Source organism: Lissotriton helveticus, chromosome 10 (assembly GCF_964261635.1).
Source record: "Lissotriton helveticus chromosome 10, aLisHel1.1, whole genome shotgun sequence".
NCBI classification, from domain to species: Eukaryota; Metazoa; Chordata; class Amphibia; order Caudata; family Salamandridae; genus Lissotriton; species Lissotriton helveticus.
Genome location: NC_136071.1, coordinates 936,167,057 through 936,189,307, shown reverse-complemented (window position 1 = coordinate 936,189,307; position 22,251 = coordinate 936,167,057). Strand labels below are relative to the sequence as shown.

Genomic DNA, 22,251 nt, shown 5'->3' with positions numbered 1-22,251 from the left:
ATCCCCAACTGCCATATTTAATTTCCTTATAAGTTCCTTCTAGAGTTGAATGTCATATGCAGGGCCTGTAAATTAAATTCTAACAGCGAGCCGAAAGCATGTAATGTCCCACCCACTTAAACAGCACCTTACAACCTGTTCCAGGCCTGCCACTGAACTCTGAATGCAGTTTTAAACTGCCATGCCCACTTGGTATTAAAAACTCCTCTCCAAGCACCAAACACAACTTTTACTACATATAAGGGACCCCAAAGGTAGGCTCTAGGTAGCCCACAAGCCAGTGTTAAATGGTTGAACATGTACATTTAAGTTTTGCATGTCCTAGTAGTGAAAAACTCCTAAATTTGTATTTCCTCACTAGGAGGCATACCCCTCCTATATGATAACATTGGAGATTTCTTATTACATTTAATAAGCTGTATTTACCAATTAGGAACAGGTAGCTATATCATGTATGTCTTTGAAATTGTAATGAAAACCCTACTTAATGGTAAAGTAGGGTTTTTGTTTACAATTTTGAAAATGCCGTTTTTAGAAAGGTTGCATTTTTCTTCCCTTAGCCCTTCAGGGCCTGTAGCCTGGGTCGCTTGACTGGGTGCAACTGAGAAACCTTGCGAATTCCTCCCAGACAGTCAAACAATAGAGGGAATAGGTGTGCCTGAATGCTCCATCTGCTGTCAGGATGGGGGCGGAGCTGAACACAGCCCCACTTGCAACTGAGTAGCCTGTGCTCTGCCTTCACACAAATGGCCTAACACCTACCCATTGTTACTGCACCCAGCTTGGAGCCAGGGCAGGGAACACATAATATGTTATACACTTCCAAGAGAAGCTTCTCCCATCATCCAGAAAGAGGGCACCTTGGTATAAAAAGGGGACCTCACACACCAACTCTTCAGTACCCTTCTGGACCTGTGGATACTCTGCCAGGAAGAAGGACTGCTGTGCGGCTGGAAGGAATGTCACTCTGGTAGACTGCAGCTCTGAAGGACTGCAGCCCTACTGGACTGCTGCCCTGCTGGCCTGCTGCTCTGCTACCTTCTGCCTGCAGAAAAATACTATTTTGCTGGCCTCCTGTTCAGAGCCACAGGGACACAAAATGATTTCTATGTCTTTAACCCGCACCTGCACTCAGTCTGAGTGAGTCCTGACCTTCCAAGTGATGCCCCTTCAGTCCTGGACCCTCTGAAGTGTTACTAAATGCACCCTGATAGCCAAAACCGAATAATGGGGACTTCAAAACTGTCTGGCTTAAATCTGCACTGAGAACCAGGGGGAGACCGGGACCAGGATGCTTGCCTATCCGCCCGAGGTGCATCTTTGTCAGATTACTTTTCGGCTTCTCCCACTATGTTCTTCTCAGCAGCAGTAAATCCTTGACGGTGGTCCTATGCCAAAGGGGTGTCCGGCCTCTTGGAACTGTCTTTGGCTACAGCCCTCTGCATTGTCCCACTGGAGATTTTTGCCTTCCATTTCAGAGACTTAGCCAAATGTAGAAATCTCCACTGCAACTTCGACCCAAGGCTATCTGACGACACTTCCTACTAGGACACCTCCTGCAGCTTTGCCCTGAAGAACTTAAACTTCTTAGATGATTTTACTCCGAATTTTTTACAAGTCTGAAGGCAAGCGCTGACCGGTCCCTATCCACTTCTTGTATGGGAACTGCACTCCATTGCTGGTGGCCATATTTTTCTACATTGACACAGTCTCTCATGACCAGATGTCAGCGGTTAGTGCTTTGATCTTTTAAGTGCTAGTTTTCACAAAAAAACTTTTAAAAAATCTAAATTTTTGTTCTACTGATTTTTGTTGTTTTTGGGGTCAAATAATTTATTAAAATTGACTCTATTTTTCTTAATTGGTATGTGATTGTTCTTGTGTTGTATTTCACTTCATTACTGTTTGTGTGCTGCATAACTACTTTACACATGTCTCTAATGTAAGCCTGATTGCGTTTTGTGCCAAGCTACCCAGGGTTAAGCACAGGTTAAATTAGTGATTTTCTGTTTACCCTGCAAGGGATGTATGTGGCTGTTGCTTGACCAAGGCTCACATCAATCTAACTTCTCACAGTTCCATATTATCTTCAAATTCTACAAGGAGCCATTGGGGCTCTATTCACAGATGACAGATTCAACAGCATCACAAGTCACCAATATACCAAAGCTACAGAAGTCTACTTGAAAGTCTACCCTACTCTTGACATCCAATGCCTCAAACAACACCTGCATATCACAAGATCTGAATGTCCAATGTCTACCTGAAGTTCAACCCCACAAAACTAGAAGTCATAGAATTTACGAAGTACAACAAGTAAGAAGTAATACAAACCTGGATCAATGACATGAACCTTGATGGCTTAGGACACTAACTTTCACAGAATGTCAGGTCACTTGGATTCACCCTGGACACCAACCTCAAACTCAAGAAACCCATTGCCAAAAAATACTAGGATGGCCTGGTACCAACTCTGTCTTATAAAGAAGGTGAATAGGTTTCATTCTGAAAGCAACTTCAGAACTGCTATTCAAATCCCTCGTGCTTTGGATATGGATAGGGATAACACCCTGCTTCAGGGCCTCAGAAACCCAACATTGGTCCCCCACCTTAATGTCATCCTACACTGCTATAAAACTTCTCATTCAGAGCTCCCCTTTGTTGCCCACCCCTTCTTTAAAAACAGCATCATCATCTACAAAGCCACCTCAACCAGCAACCCTGCTTATCTTGCAGACAACCACACTATCTCTTGTGGGTCGTGCGCACAAGCAGCCATGACAACATCAAACTGGAGATTAAGAAGTGTAAAAAAGAAAAGAAAAAAAATACCAAGGCAGCAGTCCTGTTCCATCTATGCACTCGGGATCTGGAAACGTATCCTTGTATCCATCAGGACAGCCTCAAAACTGCTCTGATTTGAGAAAAAGTTGAGATGCACCTCTTTAGAGAACACTATATTTAATACAGTCACTGTACACTTCTGCTCCCATAACGCAGCTGCCTTTGTTGAGTGTATGCACACCTTTTGCCCTTCATAGCGCTCCACTGCCTTTTGGCTAGGTCTGAGTTATACAAATATCACACACACACGCACGCACACGCACGCACGTACGCCTGCACACACACACACACACACACGTTTGAGCCCAATTCACAAAATTTGCCAAGTTAAAAGTTACACTGTTTTATTCTTATGTTAGATATTTATTGGCAGTGTACTGTAACACCTAGAGACTGGTTTGACCAATGTTGAAATTTGAATTTTTCTACTGCATTCATAGTCATATTCTAAAGGCTTTGCAGCACTAATATTAAACGTTGTTAACAAATTATTCAAAGACACTCTAATATATAAAAAGGTTTCAATGCCATCAGTAGTATTTTTACATAAGATAACTCCCTCAACACCTATTCTAAAAGAGAAGTGAAAACTCGACAGGCATTTAATAACTGCCTGGGAATGTCAAAGGCTGAGCACAAGTGACAATGTACAACGATGTGAGAATGCACTGTGATTTACCAATACTATGACGTGTAACCAATGGAGGCCGTGATGTACAATATAAATAAATTATACATGAATACATAAGTTACTAGTAACATTAGGGGTCTCTGGTTTGACTAAGTAGTGTTTTGCCCAATGTGGAAGGATTGGGCATGGCTTCCCTTTCACCATCCTACATTAATAGTGTATTAATTGATCCTTTTGTTGAACCTCCAACTACTAAGCTTTGTGTAACATGGGACCCATTTACACTTTTTTCAAATGTACGTGTTATTACTACTACTCTGTGCAGTGCTCTGTGTGAATCACATTAGTAAACCACTGTTTCGTCTTCTGTGACCCTCATTATATCCACTAACTGAAACAGTAGTACATATTTTTCTTCTGTGGCACCTTTTAGTATCTCTCTGAAACACTTACAAAATGAGATTGTTCAAAACATGCCAACGGCAGTGTGCCTGCCCGCAGTTCATTAACATAATATTAATTAAGTGGCATGTGTTTCGAAAAGTTTAGTAAATCTGGCCCCACCTTTCTCCTTAGCCGTAGTAATATAGTTCAGTATGCTGCTGCTTTGCATTTCATTAGCATTTGAGTATGTGATTATTAGTGGAGATAGGGGAACTTTCGTTTAACCTACCTGCATCTTAGCTTCCCCTGGAACAGTCCAGAACTGTGCGTTCAAAACTACCATGGTGTAAGAAGTGATGTAAGGTAAGATTTCACTGAACCCCTTTAACAATGAGGGATGAAATTATTTGGGCCAACCACACCCTCTTGCACCACCTGCAATTTTCGCTCCAGGGCAGATATTTATATGCAAAGTAATATGTGTACATATGATTAATTCACAGATATGTGGTGTGAACCCAGTAAAAGAGTACATTGGGAAGACAATACTTGTGAATTCACTCCCAATGGGAAGTGGATTCTATTGGATCTTTTTGTCCAGCAACTTTGTGCAAATATATCAGCTGTCATGCAAAAATTTTAAAATGGCTCTCGTATGGTGGAAGGACTAGGGGCTTACACTGGACAAAGGACACACTCTTGCAAGTAAGTATGCACACACAAATAAAAATGCATGTATATACACAATAAACAACACGTATCTTCCTTTGCTGTGGCCGATTAAACTAAGACCTTAAGTTCAAAAGAAGGCTACTAGAAATGGCTTGCAGAATTGTTAGCGGAAGCACTGATTAACATACCTGCAGGAAAAATGTCACAAACGAAACACCTCCAAGTGCCAGAAACAACAACGAGAACATGCTGCTTTGTCTTCTCAGTTCCACTGGATCTACTAATGCAAACACCTAAAGGAAGATTCAGTGGTTTAATTAAAATAGCACAAAACAATATGTAAAAGAGCATATTTTAAAAACGTAACATAAATCATGGTGACATACACTTCCAATCTGAAACAAAGTCAAAACAATAGCATAGTAAAGCTTTAAGCATTGTATTTGGGAATTCAATTAGTCTTTCCTCCCAAGAGTAGGTTGAGTATCAAAATACTAACGTTCATATGCAACCCCTTAAGATCTCAATTTCTCTGAACCCAATGACGTTTCAATCTGCACATTACAGTAGAAACTAAGATACATATTGCAAAGGCCACTGACTGCAGAGCTGCTTCAGGCCAGGCTTCCTTTATCTACCTTGTGGCCTACCCTTTACTCAACTTGTACACAAGAACAGCAGTAATATTTTAACTGACAGAAACAAACGTCAAACCCGATGATCAGTGTACTGCCTCTTTGACTGTCTAGGGTTCCAGTCCTGTTCTAGTCCCGTTTTATGTAAAGTTCAATTCTGCTGGCTAGACTGTTTTTAAGTGCTCCCCATTTGGGGAAATAAAGGAAATAAGGCACTGGTACATAAACTGAAGTGAAGAAGATCAAACAATTTGCTTACACTGGAAGCGAGAACAAAGGAATTTTGGATCAAAAGCTGGAATTTTAGTTACTAGCGCATCTCCTGTTCAACAGGATGCAAGATAGGGGAATGTGTATTATGGCCGCATAATGCTGAGGGGTTCTAAAGGCATGATACATCATACAATTGAAGATTGAGCAGTATGTAGGGTTGAATGGCACCACCATGCAGGACACATTAAAAATTAAGTCATTACAAGGTATCTATTTCAACTAGAGTCACTATTTCTGTTTGAACATCACAACACAGCAACATATGTGTATTTTTATATATTTAATTTGTGTGTGTGTGCGCGTATGTGTATACAAAAATATGTTTTCTTTGTTTAAGTTCTTGTCGACCTGTGGTCTTGTCCAGCAGTTGTGCCGGAGCACCTTCAAAAGTCGTGAGTCTCCACAATATATTCAAGGCAAATACCAAACAGAAGAAGAGATGGGCAATTGAGTGTACCATGTATTATTCGGGAATCACAAGCAGTCCAAAATATTTCGGCTCCAGATAAGCCTTTATCAAGGTGATCTACCACACACTTATGGAAATAAATAACAAACTCAATTATGGACATAGAAAAAATTGTATCTTGTTGGAATTGAGCTATAAATTCCAAAATCAAATAAATAATAAAAGGTTTATGGTGGTCTGAGTGTGGGAAAGACTGTGTTACCTGTTTGCATTCTTGATCATCCAATTGTCAAATAAGGATACACGTGGATACGGTCCCTTCTATGATAAGCAACTCCTGCAGCGAGATATTTTGCAAATACTCTGGGGGTGTAGTGAACTAATAATACTGACCACGTACCATGACAGTGAGCAGGATGGAAGTATGCGTCCTTCAGATCAAGGGTGGTCATGAAGTCATCTTGTTTCAGTAGGACGATGGTATCTTGGTAGTGTGACCATATGAATATGTTCTGGCAGTGGGGGGGTTGGTCAGAGGGCCTGGCCCGGGGGACCCACTCCATCATAATAGGTGGGTTCCCTGGTGCCTACCCAGGGCACCCACTGTAGTCTTGTTGGGGGGCGTGGAGAGAGCCCCAAGGCCCCTGCTGCCCCGGCTGGTTTCCCACATACAGTGCAATTCGTCATTGCTCCCGCCCGTAGTGAGCAGCTCCTTATGCTGCTCCCTGCAGGCAAGAGCAATATGCGGGCAGGAAAACACATCAATAGACTGAGAATTTTGAAACTCCCTCCAGCTGGTGCAGACTTGGTGTTTGCTCCCACTAGGTGGGTTTGAGGCCTGGTTCAACCTAAAAGGTAAATGTGTTTCTTTGGGATCCAGATGAGTACTGGAACAAGGTAAGAATTTTGCTAGTGTCCCGAAGGACAAACACTGTTTTCTACATGGCACTAAGGACCTTGGACAGCTTTTTAAAGATCAACCTTTCGGTGGTGACCGATCTGGGTATGGAGGGGCTTCGCTGGTGGTTTCCGTACCAGTGACAGTGCGTCTTTTGGTGTCTATTTCAGCTCTGCATGGCCGATTTGGGGTCTTGAGGCAGCATTGAAAAACAACACGGCACGAAGCCCTTGGAAAGGCTTAGGTCGAGATATACCCAGACTTTTGAGTCTGTGGAGTGCTGGTTAGAGGAGCCAAACTTGAGGGTTTCTGCAATTTTTGGCTCAACTCAGAACTTAAAGCCCGTCTCCAGTGGGAGCAGTGTTCTCTCTCTGTCGCAGGGTGATTTGGGACTCACCGACTGACCCTGTGGCACTGAAGAGGTGCAGGGAGTAAATCTGCATTTCGGACCTGGGCTGGTGCCTGACCGACAGTGAGTTATTGCATCTCTTCTTTTTCTGCCTCGGAGTCCTCTGAGAAGGCGCTGGACGGGTCTTTGGCCCAGAAGATCGTGGGAGTTTCGGAGAAGGCTTGCTGCTGCATCTTCTGGTGGAGCCCACTGCCTTTTCCTCAGGTGACAAGGGCCTTGTTTTAGCAGAAGGCATGGCACACGTCACAGGGGTGTCCTCATGAGTTGGTGAGACAGGCACATGTTACAGACACTGTGCTAGCCACTCTATTGTTATTTGATGTTACACTAAGGCAGAATTGAAAGGTTGTACATTCCAAAGCCATGACCCAAGTGCATTCTTCAAATAGCCAAGAAGACTCACGGTTTGCCAAGCGAGGTGCTCAAAGGCGCAGTGCGTCAAAGGTTAACCAGGTCAGAAGTCCCGATGTCACTGGGAGAACATCTAGGCAGCAACTGTCACCAAAAATACCAGTGTGAAATTGACGGTCCAGGAGCTGAGTTTTTGAACATCTGAGCCCGAAGGCAGAATTAATATTCTGAGATGGAGATGCTGTCCTGGTGCACTGTGGAACAAGGATGGGGTCACAACAGGTCTTCTGACTCAAACTCCATTGAAAACAAATAAGTTGCAAATGTTCAAGTCCGACATTAGATGATAGGTGTATACTGAGCATACGTATCTACAGACACACATGCTACAAAAATGTAGAAATATATATATATATATATATATATATATATATATATATATATATATATATATATATATATATTACCTACTGGCGGTCGCCAGTAGGTATATATAGTTAGGATTTTTTCTCTATGGGTTTTTTTGAAAATTCTATGTCTAATAACTTTGGCGTTTGTGGACGGAATTGGCTGAAATTTTCTGGAAAATGGCACATTTTGTTTCTGAGCAGCCCCTGAAAATTGGGGGGGGGTTCGTCCAGGGGGGGTCGAGAAAAAAGGGGGGTCCCAAAACGTGTTTTTAACATTGAGTTTTCCATAGGGCGGTTGGCCTCACTTTTAGCCCGAACGGCTGAATGGATTTGCACGAAACTTGGCAAAATTGTAGGGACTGGTAGCCCGATGTGCCTTTTGTAGGTCTCAATATATGTGCTACAGTGGATTTTGAGAAATTAACGTTTAAAAAAAGATATATATCTGTAACAGCGGACCGGGCAGCGCTCCAGGACGCGTACTTTTCGCGCAACGGAGCTTTGTGAAGCGAAGCTGATTGGTTCTCCGGCGTCTGTCAACATTCCAAACAGTCCGTAGCGGCCGCCATCTTGTCTCTCGGTAGGATCGAGAGACAAGAGGAGGCCAAAGCGAAGGGGCAAATGACCATAAGGGGGAATAGTAGATCCTCGCTGACCCCCTAGGTTTGATGTGGAGGTTTTAAAAGGGCCCCGCGGGGCAAAAAAAAAAATAATAATAATAATCGAACGGCTGAATGGATTTGCACGAAACTTGGCAAAATTGTAGGGACTGGTAGCCCGATGTGCCTTTGCTAGGTCTCAATATATGTGCTTCAGTGGATTTTGAGAAATTAACGTTCAAAAAAAGATATATATCTGTAACAGCGCACCGCTTCGCGTACTTTTCGCGTTACGGAGCTTTGCGAAGCGAAGCTGATTGGCTCTCCGGTGTCTGTAAACATTCCAAACAGTACGTAGCGGCCGCCATCTTGTCTCTCGGTAGGATCGAGAGACAAGAGGAGGCCAAAGCGAAGGGGCAAATGACCATAAGGGGGCATAGTAGATCCTCGCTGACCCCCTAGGTTTGATGTGGAGGTTTTAAAAGGGCCCCGCGGGGCAAAAAAAAAAAATAATAATAATAATTGAACGGCTGAATGGATTTGCATGAAACTTGGTAAAATATTAGGGACTGGTAGCCCGATGTGCCTTTGCTAGGTCTCAATATATGTGCTTCAGTGCATTTTGAGAAATTAACGTTCAAAAACAAGATATATATCTGTAACAGCGCTCCGCTTCGCGGAGATAAAATTATATCTGTATTACCTAGCTGTTGCTAACACCAGTTAGCGACGGCTAGTAGGAGATAGCGACCATCTTGGGCCCCACTTTGCATGTGAGTGATATTTATCACTAATGACATGCAAAGTGGGCATGCCAAGATGTTAGCGACTGGAAACAGTCGCTAACATCGCTATCTCCTATTATCAACTTTTGGAAATATTCGAGATAAGCGCGAATATCTCCAAAAAGTAACAGCTGCCCTGAGCAGTTCTTAGCCATGTTATCCAATGGGAGGTGGATAACATGGCTAAGAGCATTAGCTCGGTAATGCATGAATATCGCTGAGTTTTCAGCGATATTAATGCATTGCGGTCGTTTTTTATCGTATTTGCGATAAACCTTGATAATAGCAAGGTTTATCTGCGATAATTTCTGACGGTAAAAAAATCTTTGCAATGCATCGTTAGGGATAAATATCGCTTAACTTTGGTAATATGCCCCAACGTCTGTTAACGTTCGATTCGAAGGAAATCAGGAAGTGTTGAAAAACATTGTCTGCGCCATCTTGTCTTTTTTCAAATGCCACACTTTTGTCGTGCACGGCAGCCATTTTAGATGCCTTGACCAGACCCACTCTGTGCACGCTGTCGATCCTTAGCATGGCTCCCCACCCTCGCAAGCATCTCACCCAGGCAGTGGTCACCCCCGCTCTCTGTCTTATGCATGGGTAATAAACCTCCCCCCATCTGCGCTGCTCTTCCCTGAGAATCACACCCTGTGCCCGCCCGACACCTCCCTTTCGCCCTATTCACTACCGCACCCTCTGACACTTCTTTTCCTCTGTGTCCGATTGTCCAGGCCGGTCCTAGGCTATCAGCTAGCCCTGCAGATGTAGTTTATGGCCACAGCTGTAAAGAATCACCCCTCTTCAAAGGAGTTATAGTAGATCAAGGCCCACACTCGATGAGATCCGTCACAGCAGAAGCGTTGCTATTATCTGAAAACCATCCTGTATTGTGATTGGGGAGGGGACCGAGCGTGAAGCGGAAGATTCCAGGGATGACTCTTTGTACATCAAAGTTTTTACAATTATGTGTCACATTAAAAATATATAGCACTCCGACAAAGTAGTAAGATTATAAAACTTTAATAATTTATAAATATATACAAGAAAACAAAAATAGTAATAACATATAAACATTTTTAGGGAAAAACAACGAAGTAGCGGTCGGCTGTGCGAATAGTCCCAACGCAGCACAACGTCCAGATTTCCGGCGTGGGGCGTCGCGGGGGGTGGGTCATCAGTAGCAAACTGTTGTGCGAATAGTTCCAAGGCAGCAGAACGCGCCGAAATCTAGATGACACGAAAGTGATGTCTAGTAAGTTGCCACCCAGCAAATAACGGCGTGGGGCGTCGCGGGGGGTGGGTCATCAGTAGCAAACTGTTGTGCGAATAGTTCCAAGGCAGCAGAACGATGGCACCAAGGTGATGTCCAGTAAGTTGCCGCACTGGTTTTGGTATCCTACAATGCTGCTCCGAATAACGGCGTGGGGCGCCCCGGGGGAGGCGGCGTGAACGGGCCTCTCCAGGTGGAGTGTCATCTGTTGTAGTGGGGCGCCCCTTTACCGTTTCAGTTGCCATTCCGTCCGTTTTTGGTCCACTGTGTCAAAAGCCGCAATTCAGCTGAGTTGCGCCCACTCTTGCGGTGCAGCGATAGGCGGCTGTCACAGGACTCTCAAAATGGCGGCAGGCTCTTTCCTTTTTGGGCCTGGTCCACTGAAATGGCCCTGGGACACCTTGGAAATCGGACGCTTGTCTGCTAGGTCTTGGACCCCATTCTCGAAAGCGTCCCCTCCGCCTTGAGAATTCATCAAAAGTTTTGGGGGCCCCGACTCCTGCAGGCTTCTGGTGGGGAGCGGCTGCCATGATTGCTCGCGGAATGACCACGACGGAGCAACGAGATGGTGGTGCTCTCATGCTGACGCCAGTTTAGTCTGAAACATCCAGAAACAAGGTGGGGCTTTCATCGTTTGGAAAAAAAAAAAAAGTTTTCATCCAATGAAAAGTGTTGTTTTTAGGTCATATGATCAAGCCTTCCATCATTAGGAAACCAAAAGTAAAATGAACCAATGAAAAGTTTTATAAACAAGTCACATTACCTGTTATGCGGCATAGGGTATAAAATGCGTAGAAAATACGTTGGCACGTGAGGCGGCGTCAGTAGCGGACCGATGTGCGAATAGGCCGAAGGCAATACAACGCGCCAAGATCCGGATGGCACCGAGGTGGTGTCCAGCAAGTTGCAGCACTGGTGTGGCCATCCTACAATGCTGAAAGTCGGCGTGGGGCGCCCCGTTGGCCTGTGAGTTTGCGTCAGTAGCGGACCGATGTGCGAATAGGCCGAAGGCAGCACAACGCGCCAAGATCCGGATGGCACCGAGGTGGTGTCTAGTAAGTTGCCGCACTGGTGTGGCCATCCAACAATGCTGAAAGTCGGCGTGGGGCGCCCCGTTGGCCTGTGAGATGGCGTCAGTAGCGGACCGATGTGCGAATAGGCCGAAGGCAGCACAACGCGCCAAGATCCGGATGGCACCGAGGTGGTGTCTAGTAAGTTGTCGCACTTCTGTGGCCATCCTACAATGTTGAAAGTCGGCGTGGGGCGCCCCGTTGGCCTGTGAGATGGCGTTAGTAGCGGACCGATGTGCGAATGGGGCCAAAGGCAGCGCAACAATATTTTCTGACTGACACCACAAGGCGCTGAGATGCCAAGATCCGGATGGCACCGAGGTGATGTCTAAGTTGCGGACTGATGTGCGAATGGGGCCAAAGGCAGCGTAACAATATTTTTTGTATGGAAGATACCACTAGGCGTTGAGATGCCAAGATTCGGATGGCACCGAGGTGATGTCTAGCAAGTTGCTGTACTGGTGTGGTCATCCTACAATGCTGAAACTCGGCGTGGGTCGCCCCATTAGCCTGTGAGATGGCGTCAGTAGCGGACCGATGTGCGAATAGGCCGAAGGCAGCACAACGCGCCAAGATCCGGATGTCACCGTGGTGGTTTCATAGTTGAGAGGCACTTCATCTGCAGTGGGGCGCCGAGATCCGGATGGCACCGAGGTGATGTCTAGCAAGTTGCTGTACTGGTGTGGTCATTCTACAATGCTGAAAGTCGGCGTGGGGCGCCCCATTAGCCTGTGAGATGGCGTCAGTAGCGGACTGATGTGCGAATGGGGCCAAAGGCAGCGCAACAATATTTTCTGAAGAGAAGACACCAAAAGGTGCTGACATTCCAAGATCCGGATGGCACCGAGGTGGTGTCTAGCAAGCTATGCAGTTGAGTTGTGTGCGCACTTGCGGCGAATAGGTCGAAGGCAGCATAACAATGTTTTTTGAATAGAAGACACCACAAGGCGTTGAGATTCGGTTACCACCGAGGTGATGTCTAGCAAGTTGCCGCACTGGTGTGGCCATCCTACAATACTGCTCCGAATAACGGCGTGGGGTGCCCGAAGGGGGGGGGAGCCGGCGTGAATGGGCCTTCCTAGGTGGAGGCTCGTCTGCTGTAGTGGGGCGCCCCTTTACCGTTTCAGTTGCCATTCAGCTGAGTTTCGGCTGCTCTTGATGCTACAGCGACAGGCGGCTGCAAGAGGACTCTCAAAATGGCGGCCTGTTCTTTGGATTTGGGCCTGGTCCACTAAAATGGCCCTGGGACACCTTAGAACTCGGACGCTCGAATTTTTTTTTCCTTTCCTGTACATGCAAAAAAAGGTAAATGCCCGGTACGTTACACGCTTCATCTGCCACGATGAACTCTCCAGAGGAACCGAAAAAAAATATAGTTGTGGTAACTATACCATGCATCGTCATATGGAGAGGTGGCACCAATTAATTATAGTGCTGCATAAAAGAGAGATTTGGAGGAGAACCCCTGACCTGCTAGTACATTCATCAAAGAAGTGGCACTGAGAGCTTCAGAGGCAAGGGAAACGGTCCCAAATATTTAGAAGAACTTTGGAAAGATTAAAATTACATGTTTAGATTGTGGCAAATTAATTTCATGTGGACAGATGAGTGTTACTCTAACAAATACAGCATATGAACATCATCATAGTCGATGGTTGGTAGAGACATTTTGTCTATATCCTGGACCTGCCCGTCCTCGCCCAAAATGGCGCCGGAATAAATGGGACTCGTAACTCCTTGTTGTGTACTGGTTGCAGAACCTTGAAATCACGAGATACGTATGCAGTTTTGAAGTACATGGCGGGCGGGGACGAGAATTGATTGACTATTTCGACATCCCTATTGATATTAAGTTCTGATGTGTTATTGATTACTGTACTGTTGAAAGTTCGAATTAACGTCACCCATGGTACTTGCCCGCAAATGTATATCTAGATAATTTTATTGTAACTGGCCCTGTCGTATTTTAATTATAAAATGTACGTCCACCGATTCCGTAACTGTTAGACACCTTAGTTCTTGCAACCTAATGGCCCGCCCGTTACGTTCCTCTACAGTGTAAATGTCTATTCATCATATACGATTACAGTTTGCTCTGTGGCAGGCCCACGTGGTTATAGGCTCGTATTTGTATAATGACATTTTCACAATAAAGGTTTTTAAAAGAAAACATGGTAGTAGTATATACATTGGTAAAGTTTTTAATAATAGTGACTGTTTTAGAATCATTAAAAGGCAAGTGAAATAAAGCAGACCAATTACATGAAGGGTAAAAGGTATAATACGAAGGAACGCAGAAAAGATAAATGGTCAAGGGCTGTTGTGTTTTCTATTCCTGCAACATAAAGTGATCGATAAGAATCTCATATTCAGGCGTATCGGCGACTAAGACAGCAGGTCGACCCTCTTTTGCTCAACGGCTCCGTCATGGGACGAAGAAACGCTCTTTTTCTCGAAAAAAGAATATATTTTACTTGCAGGACAGTTGTAAAATTTACGGGAAAGTACATTAGCCTGGAACATTATAACATATATTTAAGAAAAAATAATGTTCGGAAGTAATGAAAAGCGTAATTTTTAGGTCATATGACCAAGCCTTTCATCATTACAATAAGAAAAGTAAAATGAACCAATGAAAAGTTTTATTAACAAGTCACATGACTTGTTATGCTTACGTTACGCGCTGCGCGCCCCGGATGACTTCCGGATGCGCTAACGCGGCGCGTCATATGACGCATTATGCGACAACGCAGGTACAGAATATAGTCAAAATGTCTCCACCAACCAGCGGTCGGAACACAACCCCTTTCAGCAGGCTAAATAGTTCTGTTAAATGGCAACAGAAGGGACAGGCAACAAGAACCATCAGTCAAAGAGGGGAGGGCTAGTTCTTCTCTACCGGGTTACATTGGGGCGCTACCGGAACTGATCGAATTGGTAGTCTACAGTGTTTCTGGATGTTTCAGACTGAAGCTGGGGTTAGCATGAGAGCAGCACCATTTCGTAGCTCCGTCGTGGTCATTCCGCAACCAATCATGGCAGCCGTTCTTTATCGTTATTTTGGGCGGGGTGGGTGGCGGAGCCGAGCTGTTTTGCAGCCATCATTGTGTGGAGTTCAGTTCATCTCACTAGTTTTGTATTTGTCATGAGGGGTTGTTCCTAATGTTTCTATTTTAGCGAGGTCAAAAAGAGATCCCATTAGTGGCCTACTGATTTTGCTCGATTCCTTTTCTTTTTTTTTACACGATTTTTCGTTATCTGCAAAGACTAAACAGAGTATTGCGACTCTGTGTTTGTTTGTAAATAGAGAATGAACCAAAGAGAACTAATTCTAAAACAGTAAATACTTGGATAACAATCAATCAAATGGAGAGAGAAGCAGGCACGACGGATTACAACGGGGGCAAACGCCTGCGTTAACTACCTTTCACTATCTGCAAAGAGAGAGTACTCCTAATAGAAATGAGGGGGGGGGGCACCATTCAAAGCAGATCAGTGTGCATAAACACGAAAATGTTTTCACTTACCACGTACTTGACATTCGACAGCTTATGATATTTGCTATTAAAAAACCATTGAAATTCACTGAAAAAACCATAGGTTATAGACCATATATAGTTAGGAATTAGCATTTACAAAACCTTGAAAATTCACTGAAAAAACCATAGGTTATAGACCATATATAGTTAGGAATTAGCATTTAAAAAACCTTATTTTACTCACACAAAACCATTGAAATTCCATATATAGTTAGTTGCACTAACTATATATCGCGCACCCGCAATCCACTGCTGATCATGTCACATATTACATCATTCATGACATGGTCAGTGACATCACTGATGACATCACTGATGACATCTCAAATGACATCACTGATGACATCACTGATGACATCTCATTTGACATCATTCTTGTGCTAATACGATAAACCTCTTCAGACTCTAATATAACCTTAGATACACTCAGTGTATACAGACACTCACACACTGCCACTCATCCATGGAGTTACTCACACACCCAGTCAGTCATGCAAAGAAACAATCTCACCTCCATTTCTTCAACTATACAGTTAAACACACCTTACTTATTGAAACATATACTAACACATATTTACTCTCTTATACAATCCCTGATACAAGTTCACAATGATCGATACAACCACTCACTCATTCAGTGGCTCTCATGCACAGTTATTTATATATGCCAACTCTCACATGTACTGTGTTTTACATATGTACTTACTATGACATGTAGCATTGAGATATCCATTCACTCATCAATACACTCATGCACACAGTCAACTGCCCATGTAGCTGTTTCCACATGCACTCTTGAACTCATACACCTAGTGAATAAACTGCTCACACATCTATGCATAGAGTCACACACCTTCCAGCCACCCCCACACAAACTCAATCTCCCATAGAAATACTTGGGCAACCAATTAATAACACATATAGCCTCTCGTATAGCTAATGATCAACACATGCAGCAGTTTACAGAACAACAGACATAATGATGCACAAATTAAGACAGTTTAGTCACTAACCCATGCATTCAGTGAGACACATTTAATCACTCACTCATACAGTCAGTCATGCACCTACTAAATCCTTCATCCAGACACTTATACATCCACTCAAGACATATTTTAACTTTACAGAAAAATACAGTCACTGGATGTTGTCATCAGTGATGTCATCAGTGATGTCATTTGAGATGTCATCAGTGATGTCATCAGTGATGTCACTGACCATGTCATGAATGATGTAATATGTGACATGATCAGCAGTGGATTGCGGGTGCGCGATATATAGTTAGTGCAACTAACTATATATGGAATTTCAATGGTTTTGTGTGAGTAAAATAAGGTTTTTTAAATGCTAATTCCTAACTATATATGGTCTATAACCTATGGTTTTTTCAGTGAATTTTCAAGGTTTTGTAAATGCTAATTCCTAACTATATATGGTCTATAACCTATGGTTTTTTCAGTGAATATATATATATATATATTCCAAAAACAGCTTTGACAAAACAAGACTGTCTGCACTCAATGATCTGCTGCTTTGAAATTTTCTTGTGTACAAACATCGCAAACCTAAAAGCCCCAATGTGTTTCGACCATGATCAGACTTGTTCACAGGTTGACGCTGCAGTCTTTTTTCCATGTATAATAGTGAATCCTATGAGATAACTAACATCAGACACATTGGGCTCCCTGTCTGTACTACTTAAGGCAGTTGTTGTTTGGGGTCTCAAGTTCCAATTTCATACTCCCTTTATCAACTATAACATACATATATGTATATATATTCACGTTCACAGCGCGTAGCAACCGCTACGCCGATGCACTCTTCTTCGATAGCACAAAGATCACTTCAATCACCTTTTACGCTTTCCATATGTCTTTATTATTCCAATTGCTGCAATGTGAAATCCGGGCAACAGAATAAACCCCAACGCGTTTCGGCGAAGCACTCACCTTGGTCACGGTATATATATATCTTTTTTTCTTTCTTGTATAAATAAATACACTCAAACTCACTTTTTATGGGGGAGGGTCATTCCCTCAAATCCCCCATTTCTAGGTAGAACTTATTTTTAGTTTTACCTTTTGATGTTATTAAAATCATACGTATAACATACGTTTTTATGAGGGCTTTTAGCCAGCCCTCTTCTTCCATTGGTCAGTTATTGTGGCATTCACATTCTTCTTCCACCCATCACAACATACAGCATAGGGCTATTTCCAGCACACTTCAGCCACTGGCTAACTTCACTGTGAGTGAAGGCAGTCTGCCCTTTTGCATGTCACACCAGAAGGGTATTGGGCACCCGCGCAGCAACCATGGAGCTGGGTGGAGGTCCTGGACCTCCTATTCCAAAGTGTTTAAAGGGTTCCCCCTCACCCTTAACTTGCGTTTCCTGTTTGGAGACGGATGAGCTGTTGTGTTAGCAATCTGATGTGTAGTATGCAGCAAGCTGACTTTCAGAACTTCTCACAGGTTGAAAGCTTAAAAACCCATCTTGAAGCAAGGCGGGAATTGGTCAGACAAAATTGCCAGGGCTGCTCTGTGTTCCCAGTCAGTCCCTGCTGCTTTGAACCTATCTTCCCATGTTCTCTGACGCCAGCAGAACAGTTTTGTGTGTGGCATGGCCACATTTAGAGAGAGTCACTGCCAGGGACCTCAGGTCTTTCAGCATACTTCTTTTCTGCTATCAGAATGAATGACAAACTGCAAGTTATCTTATATGTTAAGTGGCTGTGCAAGAGGCACGAAAATAACTTTCCTTCAGGAAGGCTCAGTTCACCTTTGATGTGCATTACACACCCAAATAAATATCAGCCAATGGCATTTAAACGAAATGCATGTATACAATTGTGTAGCCTGCAAAGATAAAGGTATTTTAAAGCACCCCGGACCACAGTACTAGGAAACATGTTTTTTTTCAAGAATGGAAATTCGACTTCATCTAATTCCATCAGGAATATATGTGTTCACTGGGGTAATTTAATCCTCACTTTTGTGGATTATTGCCTGTCACGTTTGAAGAGTTGCATATGCATGCATACTTGTCAAGTGACCCCGTCATATATAACACTTTCTGCCAGTTCTAGCATTTTAGCCAAAATCAGTGCATTTGAAGTTTGCAGAGATATTTTCCATATAATAGCAGGAATGACTGAAAGTGGGTCACTCCTGATGTGCCACTGCCATGTGTCTACAATGGGGAGAGGGGTTGGCCTAACGGCTAAGGCGCTCGACCTCGGACCTGGGGATCTGGGTTCGAGTCTCGGTAACGACGCCAAAACCCCCCTGTGATTCTGGGCAAATCACTTAATCTCCCCGTGCCTAAAATGAAAGTGTGTCCTCATGTAACGTAACTGGTGCTATGTTCGGTTCTAGTTCGCGCTATATAAAACTCTGCAAAAAAAAAAAAAAAGCATCCCTGCCCCTTCACTGCTGCCCACCCGGTTCTGTCCGAAGATATAGGCTTACATGACTGCTGTCCGTCCTCTACCTTTTCTTTTCTGAAAAAGGCTGGGTCGGCTGGTGCTAATTCTGTTCTGGTGTAGTTAGGGTGGCGTCTGCAGCCTATTTTGTGTGAGGGAGGCTTGCACATCGCCTTCCTACGTTGGGGATACTCTTACTGCTGTGCATATTTTGTGGGATCACTGACAGAATATCGGAACCAAAAATATCAAGGACTGAAATTTTGAGAAGGTAAGTGCTAATAGGTAAGTATAGGTTTACTATTCTGAACTCCACATCAACATACCTTGAAGATATATATATATTGTTTAAGGTACATAGTTGTGGAGTTATACATAGTCAAACTTTGTTTACCTATAGATACTTACCTTCACAATATTTTTAGTTCCGATATTCTGTCTAAACATCCTGCCCATGCTATGCCTTTTCCTTTGTGTTGGCAGCTTGTGTTGATGCTGTCTGTGGGGTGTCTATTCACTTTGTGAAGACTGCAGGGACAGCAACTGCTCTCTATGTGCCTGTTTTATGTCATGCAAGCTTGCAGTATTGCTCCGTGTATTGTTCCTGTTCAGGGTGAAGGAAATATGCACTGCTTCTGCCCACACTGACACAGTTCTGTGTGAGGAACGCTTGCGCTGTTGCTTTCTGTTCTGTATCTCTTCATTCACGAGCCTGTTGTATCTGTTGTGCGTGTATGAAACTTGCAATGGACTGAGATTGATCAAAATGTGAGCGAGAGACAAACAGAGGAAGAGACATGGATCTTTTCACTGCAAGGTAGATAAGATGGTAAATGAAGGTGGACAGAGATGTAGCAGGATGAATAGAGAGTTGGGATAAATAAGAGAGATGACATATAATTCACAGTAATAACAAGTAAGACGAAAACGGCAAGGTAATACGGTGCCCATCTGCTCAAAGAAACTGAAACATGCATATATGAGAATGGTAAAGGTGACAGAACCAAAGAGGGCGTGGTCAGAGAATGAGAGAGGTAGGAACATAAATTTACAGTGGTCACTCAACAAGATAAGAGGAGAGGAGGGATAGCAAAGTGATAGGGGTCATTCTGTCATACAATTATGGTAGTGGAACAGCCACAGCATCAGTTTCAGTGATTGTGCGTGGTGCTGCTTGCTACTGGTCCCTGCAATCTGCCTGTGTGCACTTCTTTACTGCACTTCCCAACACAATTCAATCACACTGCATGATTGTTGTCTACTGCTGTTTCCCCAGCCTAACATTATGGGGCGATGGTCTATAGCACCCTCTGCAGTTTTTTTTTGCCTGAACAGATGCAGTGGGTATAAGAAGTCTTTTTCAGTTTCCACAGGCAACACAATCTGGTCAAAAGCAGATGCAGTAAGTTACTAGTGACAAAGCTTGGTAAGTAATGGTGCACCTACCTTGCAGCATGAAGAGTGTTGTTCATTTTGGTCTATCAAATACATTTTTTCTCGTCCGTTCTATATTTGCAAACTGTGTGTTGTATGTTACTTTGGATTACAGTAACTGAACTTACCCTAACTGTCTCAAACTAAACATCCATCACTTTACCTTTGGCCTATTGAGAGAGCTCAAATACACAAAAGGCGATGGGAGGAGTGCTTACAATATGTCTGACCACTGGCAATCATTCTGAGTGGCATCCCGATGGTATTTGGACAAAATATCGAGTTTTTGATATCGGGAGATAGAAATATCAGCAAAAAAATATTGAGATACAAAAATATCATGATGCAGAAATATCATTGTCAAGAATAGTGCTTTTTTCCAGGTAAATAATATCGTTGTTAAGAATATCGTTGTTGTTAATATCGTTTACACTAATATTGTTGGAAAAAATAGAATCTTTTAATTATCTTTTAGTGTTTTAGTTCATATAAAAAATGTTGTTAATATTGTTTGCATAATTGATATTAATATTTATAAATCTAGTCTGTAATTTTAAGTGATTTTTAATTTAATTGCTAATAGTAATTTATAATTTTGTAGCAGGTTGCAAGGTTTGCAGGAATACAGGGTGAGACGTTAATTAAGTAATAATTAAATAACAATTATTTAGTAATTTATTATTAATAATGTAATTGAGTATTGTGTAATAATTATTTTTTTTAGTTATATTTTGGGGGCCTGCTGGGTTTGTAGGGGTATAGGGAGGTAAGGTAATTAAGTTTTAATTAACAATTATTTATGTATTTATGATTAATTATTTAATTGATTATTAATTAAGTAAATTGTGCAATAACTTTATATTTCAGTTATACTTTAGGTGTGGGCTGTGGGCTTTGTGGGGATATAGGGTGGGAAAAGTAAATAATAATGAGCTATTATATATTTATTGTTAATTATTTAATTGATGAATAGAAATGTACATTATGTATTACAGGTTATTTTAGTTATATAGTTTCTAAGGTTATAGGGTGAGAGAATAATTGAGCAATAATGTAAGAATGTATTAACAAATTATTTGTAATTGTTAATTAATTAATTAATTGACTATTAATGTTGTTAGTTGTGTAACAACTTTAAATTTTAGGTGTGGGTTTTGTTGGATTTGTAGGTATATAGTTGATTAATAATTCATTATTTGTTAATACATATTTAAGTGAGAATTAATTATTTACATGATGTAAGAACAACTTATTTTAGGTATATTTTAGTTGAGGGTTGCTATTCTTGTAGGACTATAGGGTGGGACATTCATTAAATAATAATTGATTAACAAATAATTATTAATGTATTAGTTTATTTGTTATGTAATTATGTAAATTGCGTTATACTTATTTATTTTATTTGTATTGTAAGTGTGGACTGCTAGATTTGTAGAGGTATAGTGTGGGAAGTTAATTAAGTAATGAATAAATAAAAAAGTTTAGAAATGCATTAATAATTATTAAATTGGTTATTAATCATGTAAATGTTTAATCTTTTTTAATGATATATTATATATACCCAGCACCCAGCAGCGACTCGGAAGCGGAACAACCGGCGGCAGCAGGGCAGTTGGGGTTTACAAAACGGCCGTTGGCTCAGGAAGTGGAATGCCTGAGAAACGACCGCATGCAATCGTTGAGATCCCACGCCTCAAACTCCGGGACAACCAAAGGCGCAACATCAGGCGCAAGCAACGGAGGAAATGTAGGACAGCAAGACAAAACAGTCAATCCAGCGACAAAAAGAAAAACCTACAAAAGATGGAACCGCCGATGAGATCGCTAGTAAGTGATAACATGACAATTGTAAACCTTACTGATGTACTTTTGAGCCCGGGGGAATTAAGAACGCTATCACTGGGGTTGTCATTTTGTCCACCGAGTACCTTTAATTATGCGTGGACCAGAATGGGTTTGTTTAAATTTACAAGGAAGCTTAAACTGAGAAAATTGTATCTGGTCAACAAACATAAAACGCGCAAACCCCCGCATATTGCCATTACAGAGGGAGTGGAATCAAGGGCAATGTCGGTAGGGGAATATGAACTACAATGTGATCTACAGGATCTCTTAAGGGAAGGGGACATAGAGGGGACTCTGGAGGAGGATGTTTCTATACGAACTAATGCTCCAGGAGACACAGCATTTAAATCAAAATCGACATTTAACCC

The 22,251-nt window shown here is 42.5% G+C and overlaps 1 protein-coding gene across 1 annotated transcript in view; it reads right to left on the bottom strand.

Annotated features, from left to right (window-relative positions):
• ABCB1 (ATP binding cassette subfamily B member 1) overlaps positions 1-22,251 on the bottom strand; it is a 562,371-nt gene that overhangs the window by 104,111 nt on the left and 436,009 nt on the right. Inside the window, exon 18 of the mRNA XM_078663595.1 lies at positions 4,720-4,824. Within this exon, the coding sequence (XP_078519721.1) occupies positions 4,720-4,824 (105 nt within the window). The remainder of the gene's footprint in view (positions 1-4,719; positions 4,825-22,251) is intronic.